At 37.9% G+C, this 26,963-nt stretch overlaps 2 protein-coding genes and 1 long non-coding RNA gene across 3 annotated transcripts in view; 2 read left to right on the forward strand and 1 right to left on the reverse strand.

The window, feature by feature from the left end:
* The first annotated feature begins 33 nt into the window (after positions 1 to 33).
* LOC132783427 (carbohydrate sulfotransferase 5) lies at positions 34 to 1,407 on the forward strand. Its single transcript, XM_060788571.1, has 3 exons — positions 34 to 705; positions 762 to 941; positions 1,010 to 1,407. Exons 1-3 carry the CDS (start codon positions 122 to 124, stop codon positions 1,341 to 1,343), a joined length of 1,098 nt encoding a protein of 365 aa, XP_060644554.1. The 5' UTR covers positions 34 to 121; the 3' UTR covers positions 1,344 to 1,407.
* Positions 1,408 to 1,606: 199 nt separating this feature from the next.
* LOC132797407 (carbohydrate sulfotransferase 4) overlaps positions 1,607 to 26,963 on the forward strand; it is a 34,421-nt gene continuing 9,064 nt past the window's right edge. The window contains exon 1 of the mRNA XM_060809181.1: positions 1,607 to 2,993. Within this exon, the coding sequence (XP_060665164.1) occupies positions 2,068 to 2,993 (926 nt within the window). The 5' untranslated portion in view covers positions 1,607 to 2,067. The remainder of the gene's footprint in view (positions 2,994 to 26,963) is intronic.
* LOC132798523 (uncharacterized) lies at positions 18,751 to 19,868 on the reverse strand. The gene is made up of 3 exons (XR_009633950.1): positions 19,705 to 19,868; positions 19,011 to 19,653; positions 18,751 to 18,934 (listed from the first exon to the last, which is right to left on the reverse strand). It is a non-coding gene; the product is annotated as an uncharacterized LOC132798523 (long non-coding RNA).

Below are 26,963 nucleotides of genomic sequence, written 5' to 3' on the forward strand. Positions count from 1 at the left end.
ACGCTAATCATAAATAATTGTTTCATGCTGACTTGAATAGAAACGGAGTAAGCGAAGCAATTACATTTTTATAAATTTGCAACAAAATTATCAGTATTGAAAGAAAAAGATTTCTTTAAATATGGTGAATCGGGGCACGAAATTTACTGGCGTTTGCATTGCCATTTATTTGATATATGCACTATTTGTATTCGTTATATTACCAATGCTAATGCCCAATCCAGTTGCTATGTCCCGATCGATGCTCGCTCAGCAGACACGACACTTGGGCGACTTGAGCAAATATAGTTTGGAGACAGGTGGTAAGCCGGTACGATCTATGCTGGTTTCATTTAGAGGATCTGGTGCACTCAAATTACTGGACTACCTTACTCGTCAGCCGGGCAATTATCACCACTTTTCGCCGCTTATTGCATATAGAAATCGGATTACACAAAAGAGTAGAATCGAAAGGGCTCTAAATGAATTGGTATCCCTTTACAATTGCGACTATAATAACTCATTACCTATGTTGGCCGCTGGCATGAAAACACCCTCGTTCAAAAATTTTTATGGAATGCAGTGGAAAACATGTGTGGCTTATACTTCGGAAGTGTGTTGGGATCCCGAAATTATGGCAAACATTTGTAGAATTTTCCCATTTATCAATATGTCGGTGTATAACTTGGGACTAAAGTACTTGTCGGTTTTGCTGCGGAGAAAAGAGTACGTAGTAAATAGTTATAGAGTATTAGATAAGTTTTTTGATATGCATCTCGTAGTCTCAACCTTCGCATTCTACTCCTGATTCGTGATCCACGTGGAACAATGGCTTCGCGTAGTAATCGAGCTTGGTGCGCTGGTAATCCTGAATGTTCTCAGCCAAATGATCTGTGTGCAAGTATGGTTGATGATTATTCGATCGCTGAGCAGTTACTTCACGATTATCCAGATCGATTTAGGTTTGTGCTCCTAGGCGTAACAAATAATATTTTACTCGTTGGTAAATATAATTTATTTGAATTTTTAGTATCATCCGCTATGAAGAATTGGCGATGGACCCTTCAAGCGGCTTAAAAAAGATCTTCGATTTCTATGGATTACCCATGAAGACTACTGAAGACAAGTTTAAGTTAAAGTTAAATAGTGTTGGATTGGAGAAAACAAATTCGTTACTTTTCGAACGACCCATGGAATGGATGGATACACTTTTGCCACATGCTGTGGAAAAAATAGAAAATGTCTGCGAAGAGGCTATGAATCTATGGGGATATAATCCAATAGCTCAAATTGCGAATAGCAGTAGCGGCACATTTGTATCCTTAAAAACGATGCCTATATTTGTGAAGCCAAATCTAAAATAAAATAAATTTACCACTGTTTGATTTTGTGACTATGTGATGATAAAAGCCTCAATTTAATTTTTAACGTTTGTGTGTTAATGCTCTCAAAGTTAACGTTACCCTTAATTTTTAAAGGAGTTCGCAGTTCCAAAAGCGCCATCTATTGGAATTCGGTAGAATCTGCCCGTTGAGTACTCAAGCAGTATTTTGGTATTTTTTAGTTGGTAATGGTAAGTATTTTAACGCAAACTGTTGAGCGGCCATACTTGAGCCCTCAGCTGTTCATTCTGTTTTCGCTGTCGCTCTCGGGAAGCTCGCAAGGCATCGCTATCGCTTCGACATTTCCAATTGAATCGGGCCCAATCAGAAAATAATCGAAACAAATTGCAGAGTTCGCATTTAATTGCAATGTCTGGCACGTTATAAAATGTGAAATTGTGTGCTGTTTAAGCGGGCTAACTGTGTGTGTGGTGTGGTGTGCTGTGCTTTGTGTGTGTGCGTGAATGTGTGTTGTGTTGTGCTATGTTGTGTGAGGATGTGTGAACGAGTGTGTTTGTTTATGTGAATATGTAAACAACCCAAAAAGGCTAAGGCTAGGCCACCAACAAAAAAAAAAAGTTTCCATTATTTCTAAGCGAAAAGTGTGTGTTAGCCAATTAGTTAAGTAACAAAGCAACAGCAATAGCAACAAACACAAAACTACTCACCCCCTCCATAATAAAGTAGCAATACTAAATAATAACAAATGAGCACAACGGATTTGGATCTGGAGTCTTGCGCGCTGTTGACCGGCGAAACTGTCGAAGCTGCTGCCGCCGCCGCTAACGACTCTGTCACTGTCAGGACACGCACTAAGCAACGCGTCAGTTTAAATTCAAAACGTCGACGCAGCCGTATGTCCCGACGCGCGAATCTCATTGGCATTTGTGGCGTTAGCAGTTTGTGCATACTGCTGCTGATTGCCACCACGCAGCATCGACCGCTCACCTCGCCCTTTAGCAGCGGCAACAGCAATGGCAATGGCAACGGCAATGTTGCCTCCAGTCTGCTGTCGAATAATCTCGGCGGCCGCAATGGCGGCGGCGGCTATTATGAGCGACAGCAGCAGCAGCAGCCATCACAAACTGCCGCCACCATTTACAATATGACAGCGACCATAGTGGATGTCCTGGCGGCGCAGCGTGCGCGCATTCTCACCGAAATGGAGAACTTTGAGTATCCACGCGGCGGTGCCGAGAAACTCAATGACATGACCCTCGAAACTGGCGGCACGCCAGTTCGCAGCATTGTCGTTACCAGCTGGCGCTCGGGCTCCACATTTCTGGGAGACATCCTGAATGCCATACCGGGCAATTACTATCATTATGAGCCGCTGCTGGACTTTGGCATCAAGCAAGTGCGCGATCCCGATGATCAGCAGCTGGCCGTGCAAAATCTCAAGAATCTGCTCAATTGTGATTATGGCGATATGACTGATTATCTCGAATATGGCAAGACGCACACCTATCTCTTTGAGCACAATCAACGCCTTTGGGATGTTTGTCGCGAGTATCCGCGCTTCTGTTGGCGTCCCGCCTTCCTAACACCATTCTGTCGACTGTTCCCCATACAGAGCATGAAGACGGTGCGACTGCGTCTCGCTCAGGCCGAGCAGTTACTTCAGGATCAAAGGTAAGGCACCCTTAATGGGGATATATAGATTTTGTGTCTAAATATTGTGATTTGATGTAAAATAGTAAATAATAAATAAAGTACAGAGGCTAGAACAAAAAGTAAGACCTACAACACAACTTCACTATTGTCTTTCCATACTAATTTTCAAAGAGGCTTTATTGCACTATGAATATCGTAATGTTACGATGTTGAATAAAGACTAGAACCAGGCAATCAGTTAATTAGGACAATGCATTTTATATTAATTAAAAAATATCTAGGGTACTCGTATGATAAAAATTAACTTCATATGTAAATAGAGTGTTCTGTAAATAGAGTCTGTATTGTCATACTTCAACTGATATTGAATGAGTACTCCATAACGAGTTACGATAGAGAGGGCGAAAGATTAACAGAGCGCATACAATGAAAGTGAAAGGCAAGGCGCCTGCGCAAATTGTGTCGTCTCTCTTTCGACACGCGTTTTTATCGATACTTCGATTTATTGCGGTTTCTCTGGCTTCATCGACATTCAACTGGTTTGTGATTCAGTTGCCATTGTCGCTTTATCTTTATTAACTAGCAAGCTTTATACTAGTGGATTTGCTGATAATGCGTAAACTACAAATCCAAAATCATTTGCATACTTATGTAATTATAATAATTTTCTACAAAACACGATCTTTGACACGCCAAAGATTAAATGCCCTTGCACAAAATACGAAATACTAAGTTCAAATATATGTATTTATGTACACGATAAATATAATAATGTCTGTTACATATGTATTTCTCTTATTTAAATATGATTTCCTTTTTGAGTTTCTTTTATTCTGCGACTCTCTTTTCCGTTTTGCTGAATTCGTTGAGTTCTTCAACAGTACACACACATAAATTACAATAAGTTGTGATAAGTCGCTTTGACTGGCACTTTAGATAAGACTCTAATCAAGTGTTTAGTCTTTGAGTTATTAATGCGCTATACAACTATTTCTTATCAGCTATATTATGCTTGTTTACTGACACTTCAGTTGTTAAATAAAGTAGTTCAGTAATTTACTGGGATTGAAAAATGATTTATTTATGCTTCACGTTAATACGTTGAAAATTCCATTTAATGCCTTAATCATTTAATTTCCTGCCTTTGAAAGCATTAACAGAGCTTTAGAAATATGAGTTTTTTTTTATCAACTTTATGGGGACTGCAAAATTGCTGCATATTTTAATTATAACCATTTTTTTTTGCTCGTTTGTTGTTATCTTTTTATTATTATTAAGAGAAACAGAAGCAAAATTGATTGCGATTGATAATTACGATAACGTCATATTCAATTCGTATCAAATTTTCCCTAATTGCTAATTACTGTTGTTTGTGTTAAGATTCAATCTAAAAATTGATAACACAATACTCGAGGTTATGGAATTTCCGTAATCTTATCTTAACTTCCTCAACGCTTTTGCGGTGAATAATTATAAACATTAAAAACAGATTACTTTTATTTATTAGAAAATATTTACTATACAAAATAGTAAGAGAAAAATACTCTTGCTTTAGTCAGTCAAGTAAAAGTAATTGGCAAATCCTTTGGGTACACAATCGTAAAGCAAATTCGAAGCGATTCGATTTGACCGCAAACAAAGTTTCGTTTACATAATTTTCCATTTAAAATGTAATGCAAACAATCAAGCAAAACAAAGTAAAAAAATCAATAAAATTAGTTGTGTATGGGCATTCTGGACAAACAACACCAACAGAGCAGGCAGTGAAATGTAAACAGAAACCAAAACCAAAGCCAAACGAACGAAAATATATTTGATTGATGTGCTTTCAATTTTCGATTCCTGGGCCATTGTGGTCTCAGTTACCGCATTGAATCCCATTCAATCCAAAACTAATGACATTGGGGACATTGTATTGTTGCTGATGTTACGCAAAAGATTCACACAACCATTTTGTACTCATCCCTGAAAAAAGAGTGCGCTGACATTTTGGAGTTGGGTTTAGTTTCGGATATAGATACGAATACAGATTCGAATCCGGATTCGGATTCGGATGCGGCTACAGCAAAATTGGAAATTGATTGAATTAAGTTAAAACGTTTGCATTTGCTTGCTATTTGCTATCAATGCTCGTAAATGTCAGATATATTTAACAGATATGAGATATATTTATATTTGCTCAGACAATGGGCGTGGCATGCAAGGTCTGCCTTCACACCAAAACGTTTCACACTGCATCAGCAAAAAGCAATTAACATACAAATTCATGAGCTCGAAATGTGAACAATTCTCTCTCTCTCTCTTTTTCTCTCTCTCTCATTGCCGGAAGCTCTTGGCAATTCTCCTAAGTAAATTAGCTGGGTAGTCGAGCCTTTTGTTTTGCCAACGCATTTCTCTTTGCCACTTGCCTTTTCGCTGTATTCTCAGGTTGCCAGCGATACTCTTTCAAAGGGCATATGATATGTTACTTAACTTGTGTGAGCAGTTTACAACTCGAGAAATCAAATGTATTTGATTACTTCTTCTGCGAATTTACTTTAAAATGTTTTTATTTAAATCTAATTGAAATATTTTAAAGTTCTAGTTTCTAAACAAACAGTTTGCATTCACCGAATCAACTTGAAATTTGCTTATATCGCATTTCATTCTACTTTAAGTTGTTTTCCCTACTTTTGGTTGTTAGGGCATTAGTGCTATTGCTTTTGCTTTTGAGTTTGAGTTATTCCAAGTTTTTTCTGCGGTATCTTGTTGCAGTAATATTTTTCACACTCTATTAACGCAGTGTAGTTGAGCAGCTTTCAGCACCCGGTTTTCAGTGTCCAGTGAAATGCATCAAAATTCCGGAAACGTTGTCCAAGCACTTAGATTTATGTTGCTCTGTTGCTCGTGGCTTGTTGCCCAGCATTTCCCATCCCCGCGCCCCCCTCGTTGTATTCACTTTGAGCTCACACCCAATTTGGGTCAGTGTGTGGGGCGGTTTGGTGTCGGGTGACTCACTAAGCGGCCACTAACTTGGCTAACTTGGTTTCTAATTGCCGGTTGGGCAACTGGGTGCGGAGCCCAGCACGAAAAGTGTAACTTCTAATCATTAATTGCGTATACGCCGCATTGCGCAGACCTCTTAAATAATGTGCCTAAATGGGATTTTATTCTTTTTGCTCGTGAGTGATATTATTATTTTATTGCGTCGATAGGGCTAAGGGGAAACCAAATTTTAAAATTACTTTACACGTAAATTAATTTGATTGCTTAGGTTAGCTGAACATTTGGCATTGTAGGGTATTTCCATTCGGCTATATTGGATGTTGTTTGACAGAAGTCTTTTAGTTTAGAGCGACGTAGATATAATGTTGTGAAAATTGAAAGCGCCCACAGCTCCCAGCATAAAAGCTTACAACGAGCCACTCAGTTTTTTTGGGGCAGCAGCTGCTGCTGCAGTAGCTGAAAGCCAAAACCGCAAACCGCAGAGAGTTTTTGGCTTTAGTCTCTTTTAGTTGGCTTATAATGAGCAAAGTGGCCATTAACTGAAAACTTTTGTAAACTGCGTTTTAAAGCGGGCCACTCGACAGTCCAACAGTCAGAGAAGTCAAAGATACCGAAAGACAGGTAGACAGTCCGACAGACAGACAGATAGATAGATAACAATGTGCGAGAGAGAAAAAAGATGAGAGAAGAGACCCACTTTTGACCAGCCAAAAATTACAAACAAACGAAGAAATAAACCCGTTCTAAAAAGCTTATTGCACAATAGACCTCATTCTTGTTGGACATGGATGGCATTTAAGTTTTTGTTTGTGAACTCTTGACTCTCAATGCGTGACAGTTTTGACAGAGACAATGAGAGAGCCAAAAGGGAGAGATCGCGCTAGACCCGAGTTCACTGAACGTTCGACTGACTTTGGCTTTTATGTTTTATGCGCGTTTGTTTTTTTTTGTTTTTTGTTTTTGTTTTATTCATGCCCCGTCACTAGAAAAAATGAGGGAAAACAAAACTAAGCGCGGGTGTCTGGCATACAAAAATAAAACAAGAAACGGAAAAACAGAAATCAAAAACAACATCAGCAGCAGCAGCAGCTACAACAACAACAACGACAACAAATACGTATACGCTGCGCATTTTGCATTCAAAAACGAGTTTCACACAGGCCAAAAGCAAAAAGTTTTGGTACGTGTTTTTCTATGGCGTAAATGGGTGAAAAGCGCTAATAAAAAATTGTCGGCCCGCTGGCTGCATTCGGCGGTGCCTCAAGACCGGGCCAAAACCGCAGCCTCAGTTGCCGTCGTCATCATCATCGTTGTTGTTGTTGTTGTTGTACTCAGCTGGGCTATGACAAACTCGAGCCGGCAGTGAAAGTGATTGATATTTTTGTTGTACTTTGTTGTTTTAGTTTTTTTTTTTTTATTTTAGCTGTACCTGAAAGTTTCGCTTTTTTTTCGCCCGGGCGTGTGGCAAACATAAATATAATTTCTACTGTGGCTAGCTTATGCTTGTCGGCTTAATATGCAGTTGGTATTTATTTAGCCTTTTAATTGGGTAGTATAGTCTTTGCTGTAGCCTTGCCAACACCCGATCGTTGATAGATGAGGCATTGACTCGTAAACCGGTCTAAGAATTCGTCTGTCTGTGCACGAGTGTATATACACCGTTTATTTATTGTGTTGTGTTTGGCTGATCAACTGCATGGAATATTTTATTAGTTTATGTATGAACAATACATGGAAGAGGGAGATGCATAGATCTTTTGTATTAAGATGCGAACATCTGCTGCCATTTTGCACTTTGCTGCAAAATGTTGTTCAATTTTTGTCAAACTTGATTTTATATCATCTACAGTTTTGGCTATTACTGATGACGTCCATAAAGTTATTATTTGATTATCGATATCCGCGTATAAATATAATTCGATTTTGACTTAAATATACACACATATATATAATGAACTTTTATTTTCATTAAACGCTGCGTATCTAACCGCACCAAATGTGCAAAGAAAGGGAGAGTAAAGATCAAGTGTGACCATACAACAAAGTAAAGGATATTTAAAACTTAATACCAGCTCGTTTGTTATGCTAATTTTGATTCATATAAGATGGGCACATTTACAACAAGTAAAGAACAATAAGTTAATTACTAGTCTAAAAATAACTACGAAAATGGGTCTGAGATTCATTAGTATGAGAAATCTGTACAGTCAATTCGGGTTATCAATTGGTCAATGTGAAAGCCGAACTCTAATAAATTATACGTAATGCACTTGGATATAAATAAATAGCTTGATTGTCTATATCAAAGAGATTAAATATGATAGCTATAATTCCACTATTTTTAGTATATTTCTCTGTACTTTGCCGCATTCATAGCTGAAGCATGATTTAATATTGTGCGGTAAAGTTATTCTTTTGTTACTTAGTTGTGACATAAGACAGCCTCATTAACTAATGTGCCAAATGTTGGCATTACCAGTCACAATCACCATTTGTGATTTGCGCTAACAATACTTTATGATGTTTATTTTTAAACGCTGACAGTCGACTAATAGATTCTTTGGTTCTGAATGCAAAAAGTATCTTTTTCGGTGCTGGTTATTCAATGGTTCTTCGAAGTCTCTGTAGTTCGTAAGCCAAGCAACAACTCGTTGCTGACAGCCTTGAAAAAACCTTTTTTCCTTTCTTAAGTTTTGTGCTGCTGTCGTTTTTCTTGTTGTTGTTGTTGTTTCCTTTTTTCGTTTTTGGCTTTATATTTCTACGTATATTCTGTACAATTACCAAGCACAATTTATCGTTGACGGTTCGCGTTGTAAATTTTTAAGTAGCATCGCCTAATGCGATTTCTCCAACTGCAACTGGAAACCAACAACTGGCAACTTTATGACATTCGTTTTGCTCGTTGTTGTTGTTGCTGTTGTTTTTACTGTGACTAGGCAGTGGCTTCATGGTTCATCAATTTGTTATGCGTTTCGGTGCTGTGACTTTGGGCAAACTTGCTTGTTCTTCAAGATGCTGTCAATCTTTTTTTTGTTGTGTTTTTGCTAGACTTATTTTCCTCTTTGTTTTTGAGTCGTTATCTTTTTTTCTTATTCGTTCTGCTTTTTCCTTTTTTTTTTACTTTGTTTTGGGGTGGCATAGTTAGATGCATTAGTTAGATCGATAGATTGATTGATAGCCCCCATTTGGGTGCTAGTAAATCATTGCAATTTTCACACGCTGCAACATTGACTCGCAAAAGATGATTAGTTATGATTAGTTAGCTGTACTCTGCCGCGCTTCAGCGATTTTCATTTTGTTATTAAAATTAACCCTAAAGGCAAACTTTATTGCTTACTGGGCTGCTGACCAGGCCAGAAAGTTGGTCAAATTTCAGCACACAAAATATGCGAACTATGTTCAAAAATGCCAATTTAATACGGAGACTTTTGCAAACATGTTCTGTAGACAAATTTAACTTCTTTCAATTATTTAGTATGCCAAAAATTCAAAATAAATTACATTATGTTGCCACATGGTAAAACATTGAGCTTATTGTTTATTAAACAGTTTTATTTGCATGGCATTTATCAAAACCACAATTACAACATTGCAAAATTCCCATTATTAATTCTAGCTACTATTTTAACACATATTTTAGCTTAGATGTCTACTCTGTCGGCATTTGCAACGCGTGTGCAAAGTGTTAACAACATTTTATAAATAATTTTGCAAGTCGCAAACAACAAAACCGAAATCCGCTTTTTTCTATTTTTGCCATTGTCTATTTTGGGAAAATGCAACCACACGGAGCCAACTACTGGCAATAGCTGCAAGCCAACTTTGCTCATGGCTCGAATCACCTGCCTTTGGTTTTTACTCGGCAGCAAAAAAGAAAATAACAAAATCCGTGAGGAAAATTATTCCGCTAACCCATAGTTACCTTTCTCTCTCTCTCTCTCTCTCTCTCTCTTTTTGTCTCTGTCTTTCGGTTTGCGAGTAAAAGTATTATATTTTACTTTTAATGACCCAGCAAAAGTATTTTTTATTTATTTTATTTTTCACCTTTTAGTCGTAGTTGCTTTAACTCATTCGCCCGGTTTTTCTTTTAATTGCATTCGAGTCTGCGTTTGCCAGCCCATAGAATCGTCGTAGAAAGTCATTTCGTTTCTTTTCTGTGGAAATTTGCAACAACTACAACGATTGCAAAAACAACGATTGCAACAATTGTCAATGTCATTGTGCGCTTAACGCACAAGACCCATCCGTGATTTAACAGCTTGGCGAATTTCATTTCACAGCTTTTGTTAACGAACCGGAACTCTTTAATACTAGTTGTCAGATTCGCATGTTTTATTCCTTCCAAGTTGCATTTCTTTCTCTCTCTCTCTCTATATCGTTTTTATTTTTATTTGTGGGAAAGTTGATCAAGTTTTCGTTCAGGTTTTTGACTGACGCATTTACATCTTTATAGGCCATAAAATGTGATACTTAGCACAGATTTGGGCTACTGTCATGTAATTTTATCTGCTGCTGCTTACAACTTTTTACTATTTGATTAGTTGGCGCAGTGTTTGCAGTGATAAGCGCCAGGTTAAGGCTGTTGTTGATGATGAGATTTTGGGCTTATTTACATGTAGTTAGATCTCCGTATAAATGAGATGATAACAATGTTAACTTTGTGATAATGCTGATAGCCTAAAGTTAGTAAGAATCGCACATAACAACTTTATTCTTATTAAACAGCCTTATTCTAAGATTTTTTCTTCAGAATTAAATGCAATAAATAATTTAGATTTATAACCAGTAAGGAAGCTACAGTCGAGTGTGCTCCACTGTGAGACACCTGCTATCTATTTTGGATAAAAGTAAAACAGTGCGGTATTGTTCTTATAATATATCACAAAAATACTAAAATATATCAAATGATATATTTTGTATATTGATATAGGTTTACATTTTAAATTATACCAGATCGTCACCCAAAAAAATAAGTAACCGATTTTTCATAAGTTTTCTTAAATAATTTCTACAACCAATCAGGAGTCATGAAAACTGTGTTTATTATTGTATGTTATTCAATATTTTTTTTGATTTTCGGGGGCGGAGGTGGAGCGGCAAATATTCGAAGCAAACTTGATCTTCCTGCAAACATAACATAGCATCCCGAAAGAATATTATATCTCTATCTCTTAGAGTCTCTGAGATGTATGTGTTCATACGACTGGACAGACAGACAGGCATGGGCATGGCTACATTGTTTTGGTTGAAGACGCTGATCAAGAATATACATACTTTATGGGGTCGGAGATACCTCCTTCTAAATTATAGCATAACATTGTAACACTAGCTTAATGACTAATCTGGATTGTTTTTTTGGAATTCACATTTTTGTAACCTCATTGCTAGGGAGCAGATACAGATAAGTTTGGTAATGATAACCTGTTAAAGAAGTTTGATTTACTATTTCCAGCCACTCTCTGAACATTTATCAAAACTACAAACTGTTCTTAAACCTCTTGAGCACTTGGACATATTTTTGGCAAGGGGCTTGCATGTGGAATCCGTGTATTGTTCAATTATTTAATTTGGGTTATGCCATGGGAAAGTATTGGCCATAAATCTTTGAAGTGCGACTGCCTTCCATTCATTCCCTCCTGCGTCCGTCGCATCTGCTAACCTTTCGATCTGGTTGGGAGCGACCAATTTGCCTGCAGACAAACAAGAATTTTTGTTATGCAATCAAAGCACTTCACTTGCCTCGGCACAGAAACCGTCGCCATCACCATCACCATCACTTTGGCTCCAGCTCCGGATTTGACTCAGGCTCTGGGTCGAAAGGCTTACTTACGTAAATGACAAGCCAACGAGCCGCCCACAAAATGTGCCGTATAAGATGGCGTACAAGATGGCGAACAAGATGGCGTTCCGCCTATTCGACGTCTGTTCGATTTTGCTGCAAGGATCATTTGGGAAAAAAGAAAAAGTAGAACAAAAAATTGCACATACATAAATAAATGGCCGTAGACTTGACTAAAAATGCTTCAACATGCATGAAACGTGAAACGCGCGGAAGCATAGAGAAGTCAAGGGAACGGAAGGGGCCAAAAGCTGCAGCGGACTTCCGACATGGCTTGCAATATTCAGCCACCCCTCTCCGGTCTACAACATCAACTAACTCAGCCAGAAGAAACTTTAGTTACAGCGAAAAACTTCTCGTTCTGGGCCAAAAATAAAACTGAAGAGAGGAAACTCGCTCGCGTTGCAAAAGCTGCTAGGAAAACAATGAAAAAAAACTAACGAAAATCGCTTAGCGAAAATGTAGCGGAAATATGAATGGGAAAGCAGAAACAAGTCAAGAGAGAATTAAAAATGCATATAGTTTACAAGTTTACATATAAACTTGAACAAAATATTACGTATACGCGATGTAGTAAAATTGTTTTCGCATAGTTTCAAAGAATTCTAATTAAATTATATATATATTATTCTCATTTAAAGAATCGTTAGTTTCGGTAGTTTGAAAATTAAATTCTTTATGTAGAACAAGTTTTAATTGTACAAAAAAAGGAGAGAAAGAAAAGAAAGGTCTTTTTTTTTGGGATTGTTTCAATATACTTATTAAGTTTCAATCAGATATCAAAAATATTTCGAGAGTTCCTAGAGCAATTTGCACTTGTTATTTTCATTGCCGTTCACTTTATCAAAGGCACTTAATTCAGGCTGCGATTAACTGTGACTGTGGCAACTAACCTAGTAAATCTAAAAATGGCTAGAGTTGGCCTTAAGACAACCAAATTTTGCCTTCGCGGTTTGCTTCCTTTACGGCTGTAACTAAAATAACCAAGGTAACAAATTCTCCCGCACACCCAAGCAACGAGTATTGGCTATCATTAGCACAAGGTTGATTGTAGCCTGCATCCCTGACTCTGTCCCTGCCTGCCACTTTGTTGAGGGTATGCATCGGTATCAGAGTGTCTGTGCTCTTGTAGCGCGTTGTTCTCAGCCGCTGTTTAACCACTGTAATCTGTTCGAGTGGCTTGCACTATTTTTACCGCTGCTGCTGCCAGATGCCAGAGAGGGAGATATTAGCCTAATTTATGCGCGAAAGTTTTTTGGAGAGGGCTTGCTACACTTGAATGCCTAAGCAATTTGCGTCATGACTGTTAATGATTGAGTGCTGTGTTGTGCAGTGTTGGGCCGCTATCCTCTTTCTCTCTCACTAAGCTCGACTTTAAGCTGGGCTCGAGTCTCTAACTGCAGCGCATTATAAATTGTTTCAAGTCATGACACGCATTTTGGGCCTACGTCGACGTACTGCACTAGCCCGACTTTCTCTTTTGAGCGGGGAACTTCTACTCTTTTGTTTGGAGCCTGCCCTGGCTCATTAATTCCATTCACACGTTGCCAGCCATTCAGAGTCAGTCAGTCAGTCAGTCAGACAGCAAGTCAGTCGACTTCTAAGTGCTTTGTCTCTTGCTGTTAATCACAATTTAGCCTCTAACTGGGTTATGGTGATAGCAGCACAACCTGGAACTCCTCTGCCAACTCCACTCGTCGAGTTATGTCTGAGAAATCTTGAGAGTTGGCTTTTGTTTTAATTTTTCCACAATGTTCAATTGCTCTGTGCACTGTGTGGTCTTCGAGTTGGAGTGTTTTTTTTGTTATAGTTCGCTTGCTGTTTGCGGTTGCTATTATTAACTTTAAACATTGTCATGTCGCGCTCGTTTTTCTGCACTAATTTTCTTTATACATCTGTCTGTGTGTGTGTTTTTTTTTGCACTCGTTGTGTATCCGTTTACACACAATGAGACAGAACAAGAGTGCAAAAAAACATTAGAAAACTTCCGTTGTAACGGCTCCAGTTATTTTATGCCCATTGCTCTATGCTTTCCTACTATGTGGAAATTGCTGTTGCTGATGCTGCTGCTGATGTTGCTGCTGATGTTGCTGCTGTTGATGCTTGCTATTTTGCATGAGCAAAAAGGGGAGTCACATGTGACTATAGCTGCCTGATGGGCAAGTTGATGGTCGTTACGAGACAACCACCTGCTTCGCTTTCTGGCTCTTTGGTCGTTGCTTTTGCCTTTGCCTCTTGTCGCTGACACAGAAAACTGTGTCGACATATTCTTTAACAAAGCACTGGTTAAATTAATAAAGACAAAAGCAGAAAACAAAAACACATCTGCAAAACGACCTGCAACATTCAGAACTTCCTTTGTTCTGCTTGCATTTGGGAATACAACGGAAAAAGATACTCAACATAAGCCAAAACTGAAAACTGAAGACTGCAAACTGAGAAACATTGTCAGCTCATTCTAATTTTAGAACTGCTGAGTAATAGTCAGGTAATAAAGTGCTGGCGTGAACGGAAAATAAGCATTACACATTGTTAATAGTATACTATAATATAATACGTACTAGATGTACAGATTATCTCAACAGACATTTAATAAATATAAATAGTTGTGGCAATATTGTGGCATAGAGAAATTATTGAATTATTATATATACTTGGGCTTCTATATAGCGTAAACAGATTTCAGTTACTAAAACAATAAATAAATAATGTACAAGGGTAAGGATGTTTTATTTGCAAAAGTTGAAATAATTGTTAAGGTCACAATTTGCTTCTGTATATACTATAGTAATTCGTAGTAATTAAATTGAAGCCATTCACTTATTTATGAATCCTTTTCGTCATGCTTAAGTCGACCTCTTGTTTTTTAGGGCTTCTTCGAGAGAAGCAAAAAAATAGAGCTTAGCCAGAACCTGTCAGCTAATCTCGGTTACCAAATCTTTCGACCTTACTCAACTTTAAATCTGTTACAATCACAGCAACAACTTTTGGCGACAAATTGATTTTTCTGTTTTGCGGACAAAACAGATTGCCAACATTTGACCTTGGTTACCTGGGCAGAACCAAAGAAAGAAATCAAGAGTATAACCGACACGAATTATAGCGAGAAAGAATATACCATGGAATTTCTTTGCTTTTGGAACAACAGCAGCCGCACTGTCAGCATAGCCGGTTAGCAATATTTCGTTATGGAATAATAAAAATACCTTCAGGCCCCGCTTTCGCTATGTCCGTGGCATGTCCTTTCGCCTTAGCTCGCGTTTGCCGTCTCTGTCCTTCTTCCTTTGACATTGGCTTTGGGCCAAAAATTTGTCGTTGCTCGTTATGTGGAAAATGCCAGTGCGTTTTGGTGCTTGGACTCACTCGTATGTGGCTCACACATACGCATTACGTACATACATACATTCCCCTACAGAGAGTTGAATATATTTTTTTTCTATCTTTCCGCTACTTTAACAACTTTGCCTAAATTCCGAGCGTGCATATTTCATTTGACGTTTGCGTTTCATTTTTTCCCATTTGCCGACACGCAAAGCGCCCCACAAAGCTGACGAAGTTAGTTCCCCATTTTTCCCTTTCCCCAAAACAACTTCCATATGTGTGTAATTGTATGATTGCTGAAGGCAGTACCTGGAAGTACCTTCACCTGTCAATCGCACGTGCTGGCACACGGATGCCCAGAAATTTACGTGGTTTGCTAATTGCATTTACTCGCAGAATGTGCTCCTAAGTAATATTAGTCTATATTAAGTGGAGGTATGGAGATAGTGACAACAAGCAGAAAAAGTACACAGTGACAAGCCTTCACACGCTACCCATTATAAATATTATATGATCAATTGACAGAATATTAAAGTGTGTAGCTGTAACTTGAAAGTGTTGTTATATATATATATATACTATATATACGTATGTACTTGTTGTTTATAAACTCTTCTCAATGTTAACAAATATATTTATACCCGCTTCCCGCTATGTATGTAACAGGTAGAACGAAGCATCTCCGACCCTATAAAGTATCAGCGTCAACAGCCGAGACGATCTAGCCATGTCCGTCTGTGTGTCTGTGTGTCTGTCCGTCCGTCCGTATGAAATACTGGATCTCAGAGACTATAAGAGATAGAGCTATAATTTTTCGACAGCATTTGTTATGTTTGCAAGCAGATCAAGTTTGTTTCAAATTTTTGCCACGCCCCCGAAAATAAAAAAAATCGAATAACAAGCGTAATTTGAAAGCTAGAGTATATTTTGCATATACATTTTTCGGTATATGCAATAATTACTATAGTAGTTATGATTCTTGAAAATTTGGTTGCGATCAGATAAAATTGTCGATGTTATTAAAGAAATACTTTTGTATGGACAAAAACGCCTAATTACTAGGGGTCTAAGTTGCTTTGGCTGACAATCTGGTATATTGTGCCGGCTATGGTATATTTTGAATGCGGTACTAAATCGATATACCAAACATACAAGCTTTCTTACTTGTTTTGGCTGTTATTGCTAAAAGCCTTACCAAAAAATGTAAAATTGTATAATTAAAAATAACACCTTAAAAAAATTTACTGTAGAAGAGTGATTTTATAATTTATTTTATCTGATAATATTTGAATTTTACAAAATTCATTAATTTACGCTCCTATTTCACAACGTTCTATCATCGATCATAGACAAGTGGTATTATCGATTATCGAATTTCTTCCTTATATTATCGATATTTCCTAATTGGAAGTGTTGTTTAGTATGTTATAATAACTTATTTTAACTGTTAAGTAGTAGGTAATGAAGGCGTAATTGAAGTGTTGCGTAGTGTGCAACAATAACTTAGATTATGTGTTCTTTAGTGTATAAAGACTAATGAACAATAAATGAAGCAATTCTTAAGTACATTGAGTGAATCTTATATTAACTCAGAAATATTATTTAAAATATAAACTTAGTTGAAATACCATTTTAAGTATATTTTTCGATGCATTTAAAAGAAATACTGAAAAGAAAAACAAAGGAAACACAAAGTTAGAATAAAGCTTTATTCAGAGGCTGCGACTGCGGCTAAAAAGTAGTTCATCCCAAAAAAACCCAGAGTAGCCATATTCCTTTGGCTGTGGTCGTGGTTGTTGTCCTTTTTGCCAGAGTACTTCTTGTTTATTTTTATTGCGTTATTCATTAAATATTTATGAGTCTTGTGTATTAGCGTCTGCCTCGAGTTTCGTTACATATTTTTCGTTGTTTTCTTTTGTAGTTTTCCTTTTTTGTTTTGTTTATTAACACCTAACACAAATTGTTTGCTGGCCAATGTTTCGTGTTGTTGTTTTTACTGCCCCCGCCGGTTGAAGACCCCTCAGGCTACCCAAACACCATATTTTTTGTTTATTTATTTTATGACGCGATGCGGCAAATATTTGCGAATCGCAGTCCGTGTTGTTGTTCTACGGTGTTGTCTACGGTGGGTATGTGGGTCAGCTACTTGGGGCTCTCGCTAATCTCTTGCTGACAGCCTTCTCTCTGCCAGTAGGAGCAGATTCTGGCTGACTCTAGGACCGAGTACCGAGTACCGAATATTTTTCATATTGTCTCATTATGTAAGCTTGCCACATGGCATTGCATAATGATTGCAACTGCCACGGACTCTGTGGTCCATTCTGGCTGGGTAGCTTCCAGCACCATCATCATCTTGCAACTCCAACGGGCTTTTGTTGCTCAAATTAAGTTTTAAGCGCGTTGCACTGTCAGCCATCGCTCGTTAGTACGTGTCTGCGCGGCACAATCAGTGTGGCACGCCCCTTTAGCCCCTTTAGCTTGTCATCTTGACTGTGCCACGGCAATACTTGCATTGCCCTTTCCCCAAGCACAGTCACGTCCTTTTGCTGCTGCCACACCAAAATCTTTGCCACTGCAGTTAGTGGACGCTTGTCTATCGTTTTCTTATTTCTCTTTTTATTTCCCTCTTCTGCAGTTTTATGACAATAGTCTGAGATACTCTTAAAAGTTTAAATGGTTATTACAAATCTGGCGATAAGCTGACATTTTTAAAGTTTTTTAAATGCACTCAAACAAGTATTTAAGTTGTGCATGGAAAAGTGAATTACTTGAACCCTTCTCTTATTTTTATATTTGAAGATTTTAAAGTTTTGTATATTAAAGTACTAAGCATGGAAAAGAACATTTAATGTTAAATGATACTAAAACATTAAAAATCTGTCAAGAGCTGAATACATATCATAATTCAAACAATTTAACAAAGCAAGAAGGTACATAAATAATGAATAACATGATTTTCAGTCTGAGAATTTCATCACTTTGATAGGTGAATGCAACTGTCTTTTATTTCTACAGATTTCAAATTTGGTGTTTTCTTTTACTGAGCCACAACTGACATACAATTTGTTTAAATATTTTAGACTGTCAGACAGTCAAAGCAGATACGATACGCTGAATGTGACACTGTCGCATTGGCAAAACTTTTTGGCACTACAAACTGCAGTTTCAAATAAAATAGGTAAGAAGGAAGGAGAAATGTACGTACATAGCATAAGTATGTAGTAAATACTATATATATACAATGGTATTATACGAGTGTGGCCATAATGTGTCGTGGGATGTGTGCTCTTCGTACAACCTGTAAGTGTAGAAGTTTCAGTTTTTACTTTTTCCATTTCATTGCTTTTAGAGGTCTTTCACACACTTGCTCCACTTCGGCGTAAGAGCATAGAAAATTTGACTGCTTGACTGACTGAGTAACTGAGTAACTGAGCAATTGAGCAACTGATGTGTACCACATTGAGTTCACATTCGATTTAATCAACTTTTTGTTGCCATTTTCGAAGAGTGCATTTCGAAGTGTCTGTTATTATGTGCACGTGTTCAACTGGCATGAACAAATGGAGATTCTCATATTTATTTTGTTGTTGTTTAAGTTTTTGTTCTTTTGAGATTCTTACCATAGACAATGTCCGTTTTATTAACATTTTTCATTCACTGAGCAATGGAAGTAACTGTGCAACAGGCTAATTAAATCAAGAATTGCAATCTGCGAACATCATCAAGTCGCAGCTTGAATACCCTAAGCTTGCCCATAAATAATTTGATTTGTATCTCTATCGTATGTGTGACACAAGCTTGAGATATGACAACGCTAAGAGAGCGGTAGAAGCATCAATGCGTTCTTTTTTTCAGATACAAACGGACAGTTAGAACTACAAGATACTTACATTAGCTGAGGGAAACTCGTTGACGTTGACAGGCCCGACCCAGCGCAGCCCGATTGAACGTCATTATTGACTCATTATAATTATCAAGCTGGAGCCAAGAGTATTGCTGCCGCTTCACTGCTCGCTGACACTGTTAGATACATTCACAAAGTTAAGAAAACACACACACTTATCTAAGCAATTCATTCCGTGCTAAATTGTTTCTTTTTGCTTCCAATGGGTTTGCTTTTTTTTCATTTATTGTGTTGTTTGTTGTTGCAAGGCGAGGCGAGGCGTCGTTGCTGCCACAATTGAAAACTGTAAACTGTTGCCACAATAATCGCAATAATTAAAAGCGCAACAGCGCAGCCACAAATCATGGAAAAAGCAGCAGCAGTCGAGAAAAGCTCGAGCGGTAATTGAGGAAAATGTAGAACAATAAGTTGCTCGACAGCTGCCAGCCAGCTAACGTCTCTCTGGTCTTTGGTCTCTGGTCTATGGTCTCTGGTCATGGTGAAAGGGTTTTCCAGCTGCCGCAACTGATAAATAGTCGTAATTAAAATAAATTAGTGGCTTGGATATAAGCTTCATAGTGTTGGGAGCCTCTTGAGAGCTTGTTAAAATCTAACCCAATGATATGAAGCTGCAATTTCCTTTCAACTATCTGTGATAATGGTAGTAATAAAAAGTTATAAAATTCTTGTTAAAGTTTTACCTATGCGATAGCATTGCTGTAAATCGATATAGATAACGTAAGCGTCAATATTAAAATTTTCTTGGAATAATTATACTAAATTTTCTTAAGGACTCAAATGAAATTAACTTTTCTTATACCCGTTTGTTGGCATTTTTTGTATTCTATGGTATATTTTGAATGTAATCGTGCTATATTAATTAGTAATATTTTAAAAATAATACCAGACTGCTTTGTTTTTATTTGAAGTGAGTATCTCACAGTCGAGCATACTCGACTTCAGCTCGCTCTCTTGTTTCGTATTGATTTGAGATAGTTTGCGTGTCAGTATTTCTATATTTTTACCACATATTTGATAGTTTTTGCATGTGATAAACTTGCACTCGTTAGCCAACTTTTGGTTGAAGCCATTTTTAATCAGATTCGTTTAAACAAATAACTGTCAACGGTGTTGTGGGGTAAACAAATATTTTTGTAGCTTATCTGCAATGCACTCATTCGCTTTTTGCCGAAGCTCTTTGCCACTTAACCTTGAGGTTGGGCAAATGCCGTCGACCAACGTGACTTTTGCTTAACAACCTGCCTCGAAACAGGCTCAGACGCCTGATGCTGGTTGCGACTGTGTCAACTCATCCGGGTGAAACTTATCTGGCGGGGCGTGGCATGGTGTGGGAGCATCCGAAAGGCTGGGCCAGAGATGAAGGTGGAGGTGGATGTGTAGGCAATGTGGTCGCATAAAAAGTTACGTGCCTCACTTCACTTTTTTGTATAGCAGCCTTTGTGTGTAATTTGTTTGCATATGTAACGCTTGTTGTGGCTTGCCTCTTCAGCGAGGGGCGTCTCACAAACGAGGCGTGGCAAACTGAGTACGTGCATCTCGTGTGTCGCCAAGCGGTTGTTCCGGTTTCCTTGATGTATAATTAAGGCCCCAAAGTCAAGGATTCGCATGCATACGTACGAGTTGTTTAAGTAGGTGCGAATATCTGGATATACACACAAGTATTCACATACACACACACATGTAGTACATAGTATGTATCTTCAAAAAGTGAATGTAAACGTTGTGTATGGGAGACATTTATATAATGCTTCATGCGAGATATTCACATCAGATAATCGCCTGATAAGAAATGCAATTAAAGCATTTAGCCTGCTCTTGAGAGTGCTCAGCTCAGCTTGTTTTCTTTTCACGTGTATGTACGTCATCTGAGACACAAGCTACGTCATTTAATTATCAAAATAAACAAATTGATTTATTTCATTTAAGATATTTAAAACCCGATAGCACCTAAAATATAATAATATAAACGAAACAGCGAAAAATATTATATTCTAATCGCTCATATTTTTCGCCCAACAACTTTACTGCATCATTTAGTAAAATATACTTTAATTAAAATTAATCTATCTAATTATTTACATTCGAAGAATATATTTGATTCAGTTATCTGTGATCTGTGAACTTTGGAAACTAGTATTTTACAAACTTATGTGTACGTGACAAAATCATCCGAAAATCGAGGTACATCTTTACAGTTGCATTCGATTCAATCAAATTATATTGTTTGTTACCAATATACACGTTTAGAAAGTCATTCAATTTAGATTCTTTACTGTTGAAGCTGAAAACGCTTTTAGTGCGCTTTTCTTATGTGTATCGTTCACGTTTTTTTATTGTGTCAATATCGCGACTCGTCAAGCGCAACGCAAACTGGCGCATCGGCCCCTCAGCGTCAGCTAAGTATCTGTCAGATACAATCTAAGTGGCGGGGGAACAGTTTACAGCAACAATAACAATGCACAAGAACAACATTGCAATTGCCATTAAGTGAGAGATGGCAATGCATCTACTATTGATATTTTGGCGTCTATATGGTGGGCCCCTCTCTCCCTCTCCCCCCTTCACCCTATTCATCAGGCCTCCCCTCAGAATGTATCTGCATATCTTTTCACGTACTCTTTACGTTTTGTGCATTACATTTTTCCATTGTATAATTTTTATTACCTTCGCGCTTCGCGTTGTGGGGGGCGGGTCAAAGGCGGGAGGAGGAGGAGGAGCTGCAGCGTACGTAGCGTATCTGCAAGTTGTTTAAATTAGTTCTATTCTTATGCAATTTTCTACGTGGCACCTTTGTGTGGCGTTCTGAATGCCGCGTTGCCGCGTTGCACGTTTGTCGTCTCGCTCTCGCTCTTGCTGCACATTCTTCTGCCGCCGGCAATGTTGCATTGTTAGCTACGCTTCAGCTTTAGCTCTGCTTCGCCTTGTTCCGGACAATGGCATTCGCCAATACATGTACGTACATGTTTTAGTATTTCTATCTGTATCTGTATCTGTATCTGTGTATCTGCATCTGCAGCTTGTGTAATAGTTGCGTGTATTCGTACTGTCTGTCTATTTGCCGGGGTGTGTGCGAGTGCGAGTCTTTATGTAATTTGCGCACAATTTCACAGTCTGCAATAAAAACGCGAAATTTGTTTTAGTTTTTTCCACCTCAACCCAGAATTTTCAATTCTCAATTCTCAATTGTTAATATAGTATGAAAGAATTTTATTGCTTTATATGAGAGTATGAGCTCTTTTGTTACAGTTCCGCTTAACTTTTGATTCGACTTCAAGTGTACTTTGTATGCAATAAACTACTCCCGGTCAACTCGACTCAAATGAAGCCAATTTGGTGGCTGACTCCACTTTCCAATTATCCATTACCTTTCACTCGCCATTTGTCACAGTCAGGCGATTCTCCGCCTTCATTGGAATCCCCCTTGTGCTGCCCTGCAATTTATTACCTGCAACGTACACACGAGGGTTACCCTTTCGCCAGCTTGCAACTTCCATAAACAACCAGCCGCCAGTCGCCAGTCGCCTCACTTTACCAGTTAATGCCGCCCGCAGTCCCAGACACGAGATTCAACCGAGATGCAGATGCCGATGCAGATGCCGCAGTTGCAGCCGCAAATGTGGGCAGTGAAAACGTGCGCATTGAATTCGAACATTTCTACAAGAACTTGCAATTTAAATTTATGATTGTTTTAATTCATTTTTGTGGGCGTTATTTAAGGCAGAAGGCATTCGTAATTGCAATCCGTAGATCCATGTTCTGTACTATATGTGTGGTCAATTCTCTGCATTTTACGACAACGTAAATTGACCTTTACTTATTACGGAATAATATTATTACCATAACATCTCATTTTTTATTTTTTCTTTTTATTTACAGGTATGTGATTGCAGCTCCAGGATGGTAAAAAACTATTCAATTACACTAAAATATGAATCTGTTTTGCTGAAACCAAGAGACTTCAACTCATTTACCTTTGTCGCTAGTCACGATAATTCAATTACAGCTTTAAGATGGGTACAATTTATCACTAAGGTCACAGTTAGTGAACCTGATGAGAATATTATTAATGACGATTTTGGAACTGAAGTCAATAACGAACACTTTGATTTATTTATTTGATTTACGAAATATATGCAAACAACTTCTACATAAAAATGGAATTAAGAAACAAAAATCTTAAATATTCATGATAAGAACAGTAAATGTAGCAATCACACTCTTAATGAGAAATTAATTGACATAATTGACATAATAATTGACATGAATACATTTGTTCTTCGATTTCAACTTTCTGTATTTTTTAATGTATTGACTGAAAGTTTAGATGAATGTCAATTACAGTATATTTTTATATACCAATATTTGAAGAATTTTAATAATTTTTTGCATTGTTTATAAAAATTGCAACTATTTGCACAAACAATTCATAAAACTTCGCTTCGTGGTTTGTCATAATAACACTAAAAATTATAGCGATGCTTTGCATTGTTTTACTTCACTTTCAATAGCAAATAACTTTCTTAATCATTTATCAAGCTTTTATGATTCATTTGAAGTAAAATTAAAGGTTTTATCTTTTCAATGAATGTACAGTTATTACGCGGAGATTTGTCTTTCATGAGTTCAAATATTTGCAAGGCGGCAATCAAAACAAAAACTTGTCTCACACCCAATATTTATATTTATTTACTAAATGACAGTTTAGGGGAACGCCATTTTTATAGTTTCAATTATATTATTATCTTTGAATATGATTTTTCCGAAGAATAATAAGCAGAAAAAGGTAATAAACCAATAAGTGTACAATTTTTATCTTATGCTTGAAAATAATTAGAAAGCATGAAGAATATCTTAAGTCGAGAGTGCTCGACTGTGAAGTACACATCACCCTAATTTCGTAAACCAAATTTCATTGTTTTAATCGGGGTTAAACTCTTAGTCAGCATATTTTGTAATTTAAGCCTTGTGTTTGACGTCGTTGTGGTAGTAATTTTGTGTTTAATCTCCTAGTTGTTGTGCACAGTTCATGTTAAATTCAAGACACAATAGAGAAAGCGAAGAACATTTTCTGGCTTATTTCATTCCATAAATAAATCTGAACCGCTGGGAATAGGTGTGTTGTGGATGCAGAGTCAAAACGCAATCGGCTAAAACTACACCCCTAGAGCAAGCAAATAAAAACTGTTGGTAAAGTGAAATGAAGTGTCAAAATGCTGGGTGCGGCAAGAAGCCTTAACGTGCAGCTCCTTCAACCACACCCCTCGCCCCGCTCCCCGTATCCCGTATCCCGCATCGCGAAGCAATTGTAAGTAGAGCAATTTCGTTAAGAGCACACAAAGTGGTGTGGAGCAAGACAACGAGGAGGAGCAAAAGGGAGAGAGAGAGAGAAGGGAATTATGGAGTGAGTGAGAAAGGCGACACATAAATTGCATTTACATGACAATAAAATGGTTGGTGGCTGCATTACGAAACCAAACGGAGCAGTCAACTTTCCAGGTCCAACATCCTCCATCCTACATCGAGCGTTTCCCCACAACTCCCCCCGATAAACGGCGAAAGGTGTGGCAATACATATTATTGGATTTTGAATGTCGGCGGCATTATTGTTATTGCTCAGGGCGACATTGGAGCCAAGCAGCAATCCCTGTCCCAGTCCGAGTCCCAGTTCAAGTTTCAGTTCCACTACCGGTCTCTGTTTTTGTCTCTGTCCAGGCAGTCGATGCACGTAGCTGGAGGTCTCCTTTGGGGGGCTATAACTGGTTTTTATGATACCCTTGTACTGAATTTAATTACATCTCTGCTCTAAGAACTTGTAGAACGTCTTAGTTAAATCCATGTGGGGATAACACATTTATTATTAATTTAATAGGTGTTATTGGTCAAGAGCAAGAATATTTATTCTCCTTATATCAAACAGTTGTGGCAGATCTAGTCGCAAACATTGGTGGCATAATAAAATAAATTTGGTTGATTTTCGAAAATCATAAAGCACTCGATAATAGCAGAAATACGCTTTTCATGCTCCATTAATTCATTCTGAAAAAAGCTATTACTATACAGAAAAGTGTATAGAGCAAGCAGCTTGAATAGTCGAAGACTTTGCTCAGTTCCTTTCTTTGTTTGCTTGCTACACTTAATTGCATTTTGGTTGTGCAAGCAATGTGAAAGGTTTTTGCAGCCTGAATTTATGTGGGTGACGCACAGCTCTGAAAGTGTTATGGGATGCCCATCCAAATGTCACTTAGCTGGAAGGCAGCTCCAGAAAGAGCTGAATAAGACTGGAGGCACTGCACTTGGCTGGCATCTCTTTGCCACTCGAGCATCTCTTTCACTTTACGCTTTCTTAACATTTTAGCCGCAATTGAAGCCAGCCTAAAAGTCAGACCCAAAGGCAGTCAGCGAGGCATAATGACAGCGATAAGTCATTAAGTAGCTCAGTCAGCACTAGAAATTGCTGAAAAGTCAACAAATGTGAGCGTGCCAGAGGGAATGTGCTCTGCAGATGCTACTGCTGCTGCTGCTGCTTCTGCTTCGACCTCTGCTGTTGCAGCTGCTTCTCGTTGCGGCATATTGCACTTGCCACACTCTGCAAACTCTTCCATCAACTAAAGGAACAACTAAGTGCTATCAGAGTGCAATATTTCGAGGGTTGCTTAAAACGATGATTGCAAATCTAATAACAAAATATGCAGTGTTGTTTTTAGTTCAGTGAAACACTAGACCATAAAATACTTAGAAGAAGATCAGATGAATTCATAATACATAGTAAAGCTTAAGTTTATTTGTCCATCATATGAACTTTACATGAATTTTGTTTTATTATTTTTTGTTCACCTGACTTGGTAACAACTCTATAAAAATGATTTGAAAATGTTTCAAATGTTTGTATAAATTACTTATTATAATTTACTTTACTTATTTACTTACTCAGTTTTCGCTTGCAGTAAATGTTTCGCACAACTCTCGCTTTAATTAAAATTTAAAGCACCTCACATAAATTCTAATCAAACTCTCAGTGTCCGTCTATTGATTTACTTACTTGAGAAGTTTTCTGGGTCAAAATGCTTCAAAGTACAAAATTCAATTACACGCAAGTCAATCAAAATGGACATGAGTAAGAGAAAAGGGCCAAGAGGTCGAGTTAAGAAAACTGAAAGATATTGTTACGATAAATAAAAGAACAGTAAACAGTCTTCAAATAGCGGTTATGTTAATTGGCATTTTAAAGCTAATTCTTTGTTTGGCTATGTATCTACAAATAATTGACTTTTAGAGCCAATAAGTTCTTAAAAGAATACAACAATGTAGAATGTAGAATGACGTTTGAATTTGATATGCTGGGTTATATCATGAGTTGCCATCATCATGACATCAAATACATCTTTCAACATAAATGTGAACTGCTCTTTGATACCTTTGAGCTAATTTATATACTTCTAGCGCCCACAATAAGTCTTTGGCCCATAATAATTTCACATGTCAGCTAGATTGCCTGAATTGTCGGAGTAGGAGACGGTGCTCCTTTCTCTTGGCATCAGGAATGAGTCGACCACAAGGTAAACACATATGGAGCCCAGGTTCAACGTCATGGGTAGCTTGGGTAGCGTATCAAAAGCGTGGCCCTAAAGGCTTCATGTCAAATGCACGAGCACAATAAATTTCATAAGTTGCCAAGGCAGAGGAAGAGTCAGAGGCAGCAACAACAAAAAGAAAAGTGGAAAAATATACTCGACTCACTCGCATAGGAGCCGAGCCAGTGAAACCTCTGCAGACAATAAGAGCCGCTTTTGAAAGGTCGAGACAGACGTCCGTTGTGTTCTGGTTATGTTCCGGGTCCACGTCCGGAGCGTTGGTCAGCCACGCGCTATGGTACAATACTCGAATATGTGATATTATGTTGGCAGGTTTGTTTGTCTGGACTCTCTAGCCAGACGTGCGG

This window comes from Drosophila nasuta, chromosome 2L (assembly GCF_023558535.2).
Source record: "Drosophila nasuta strain 15112-1781.00 chromosome 2L, ASM2355853v1, whole genome shotgun sequence".
In the NCBI taxonomy this organism is placed as follows: Eukaryota; Metazoa; Arthropoda; class Insecta; order Diptera; family Drosophilidae; genus Drosophila; species Drosophila nasuta.

What these genes read in the sequence shown, in the direction of transcription:
- LOC132783427 (XM_060788571.1), top strand. Translation starts at nt 122, where the DNA reads ATGGTGAATCGGGGCACGAAATTTACTGGCGTTTGCATTGCCATTTAT. An exon ending in GTTTTGCTGCGGAGAAAAGA is followed by an intron (nt 706 to 761) that starts GTACGTAGTAAA and finishes TGCATCTCGTAG; the next exon opens with TCTCAACCTTCGCATTCTAC. An exon ending in GATTATCCAGATCGATTTAG is followed by an intron (nt 942 to 1,009) that starts GTTTGTGCTCCT and finishes TTGAATTTTTAG; the next exon opens with TATCATCCGCTATGAAGAAT.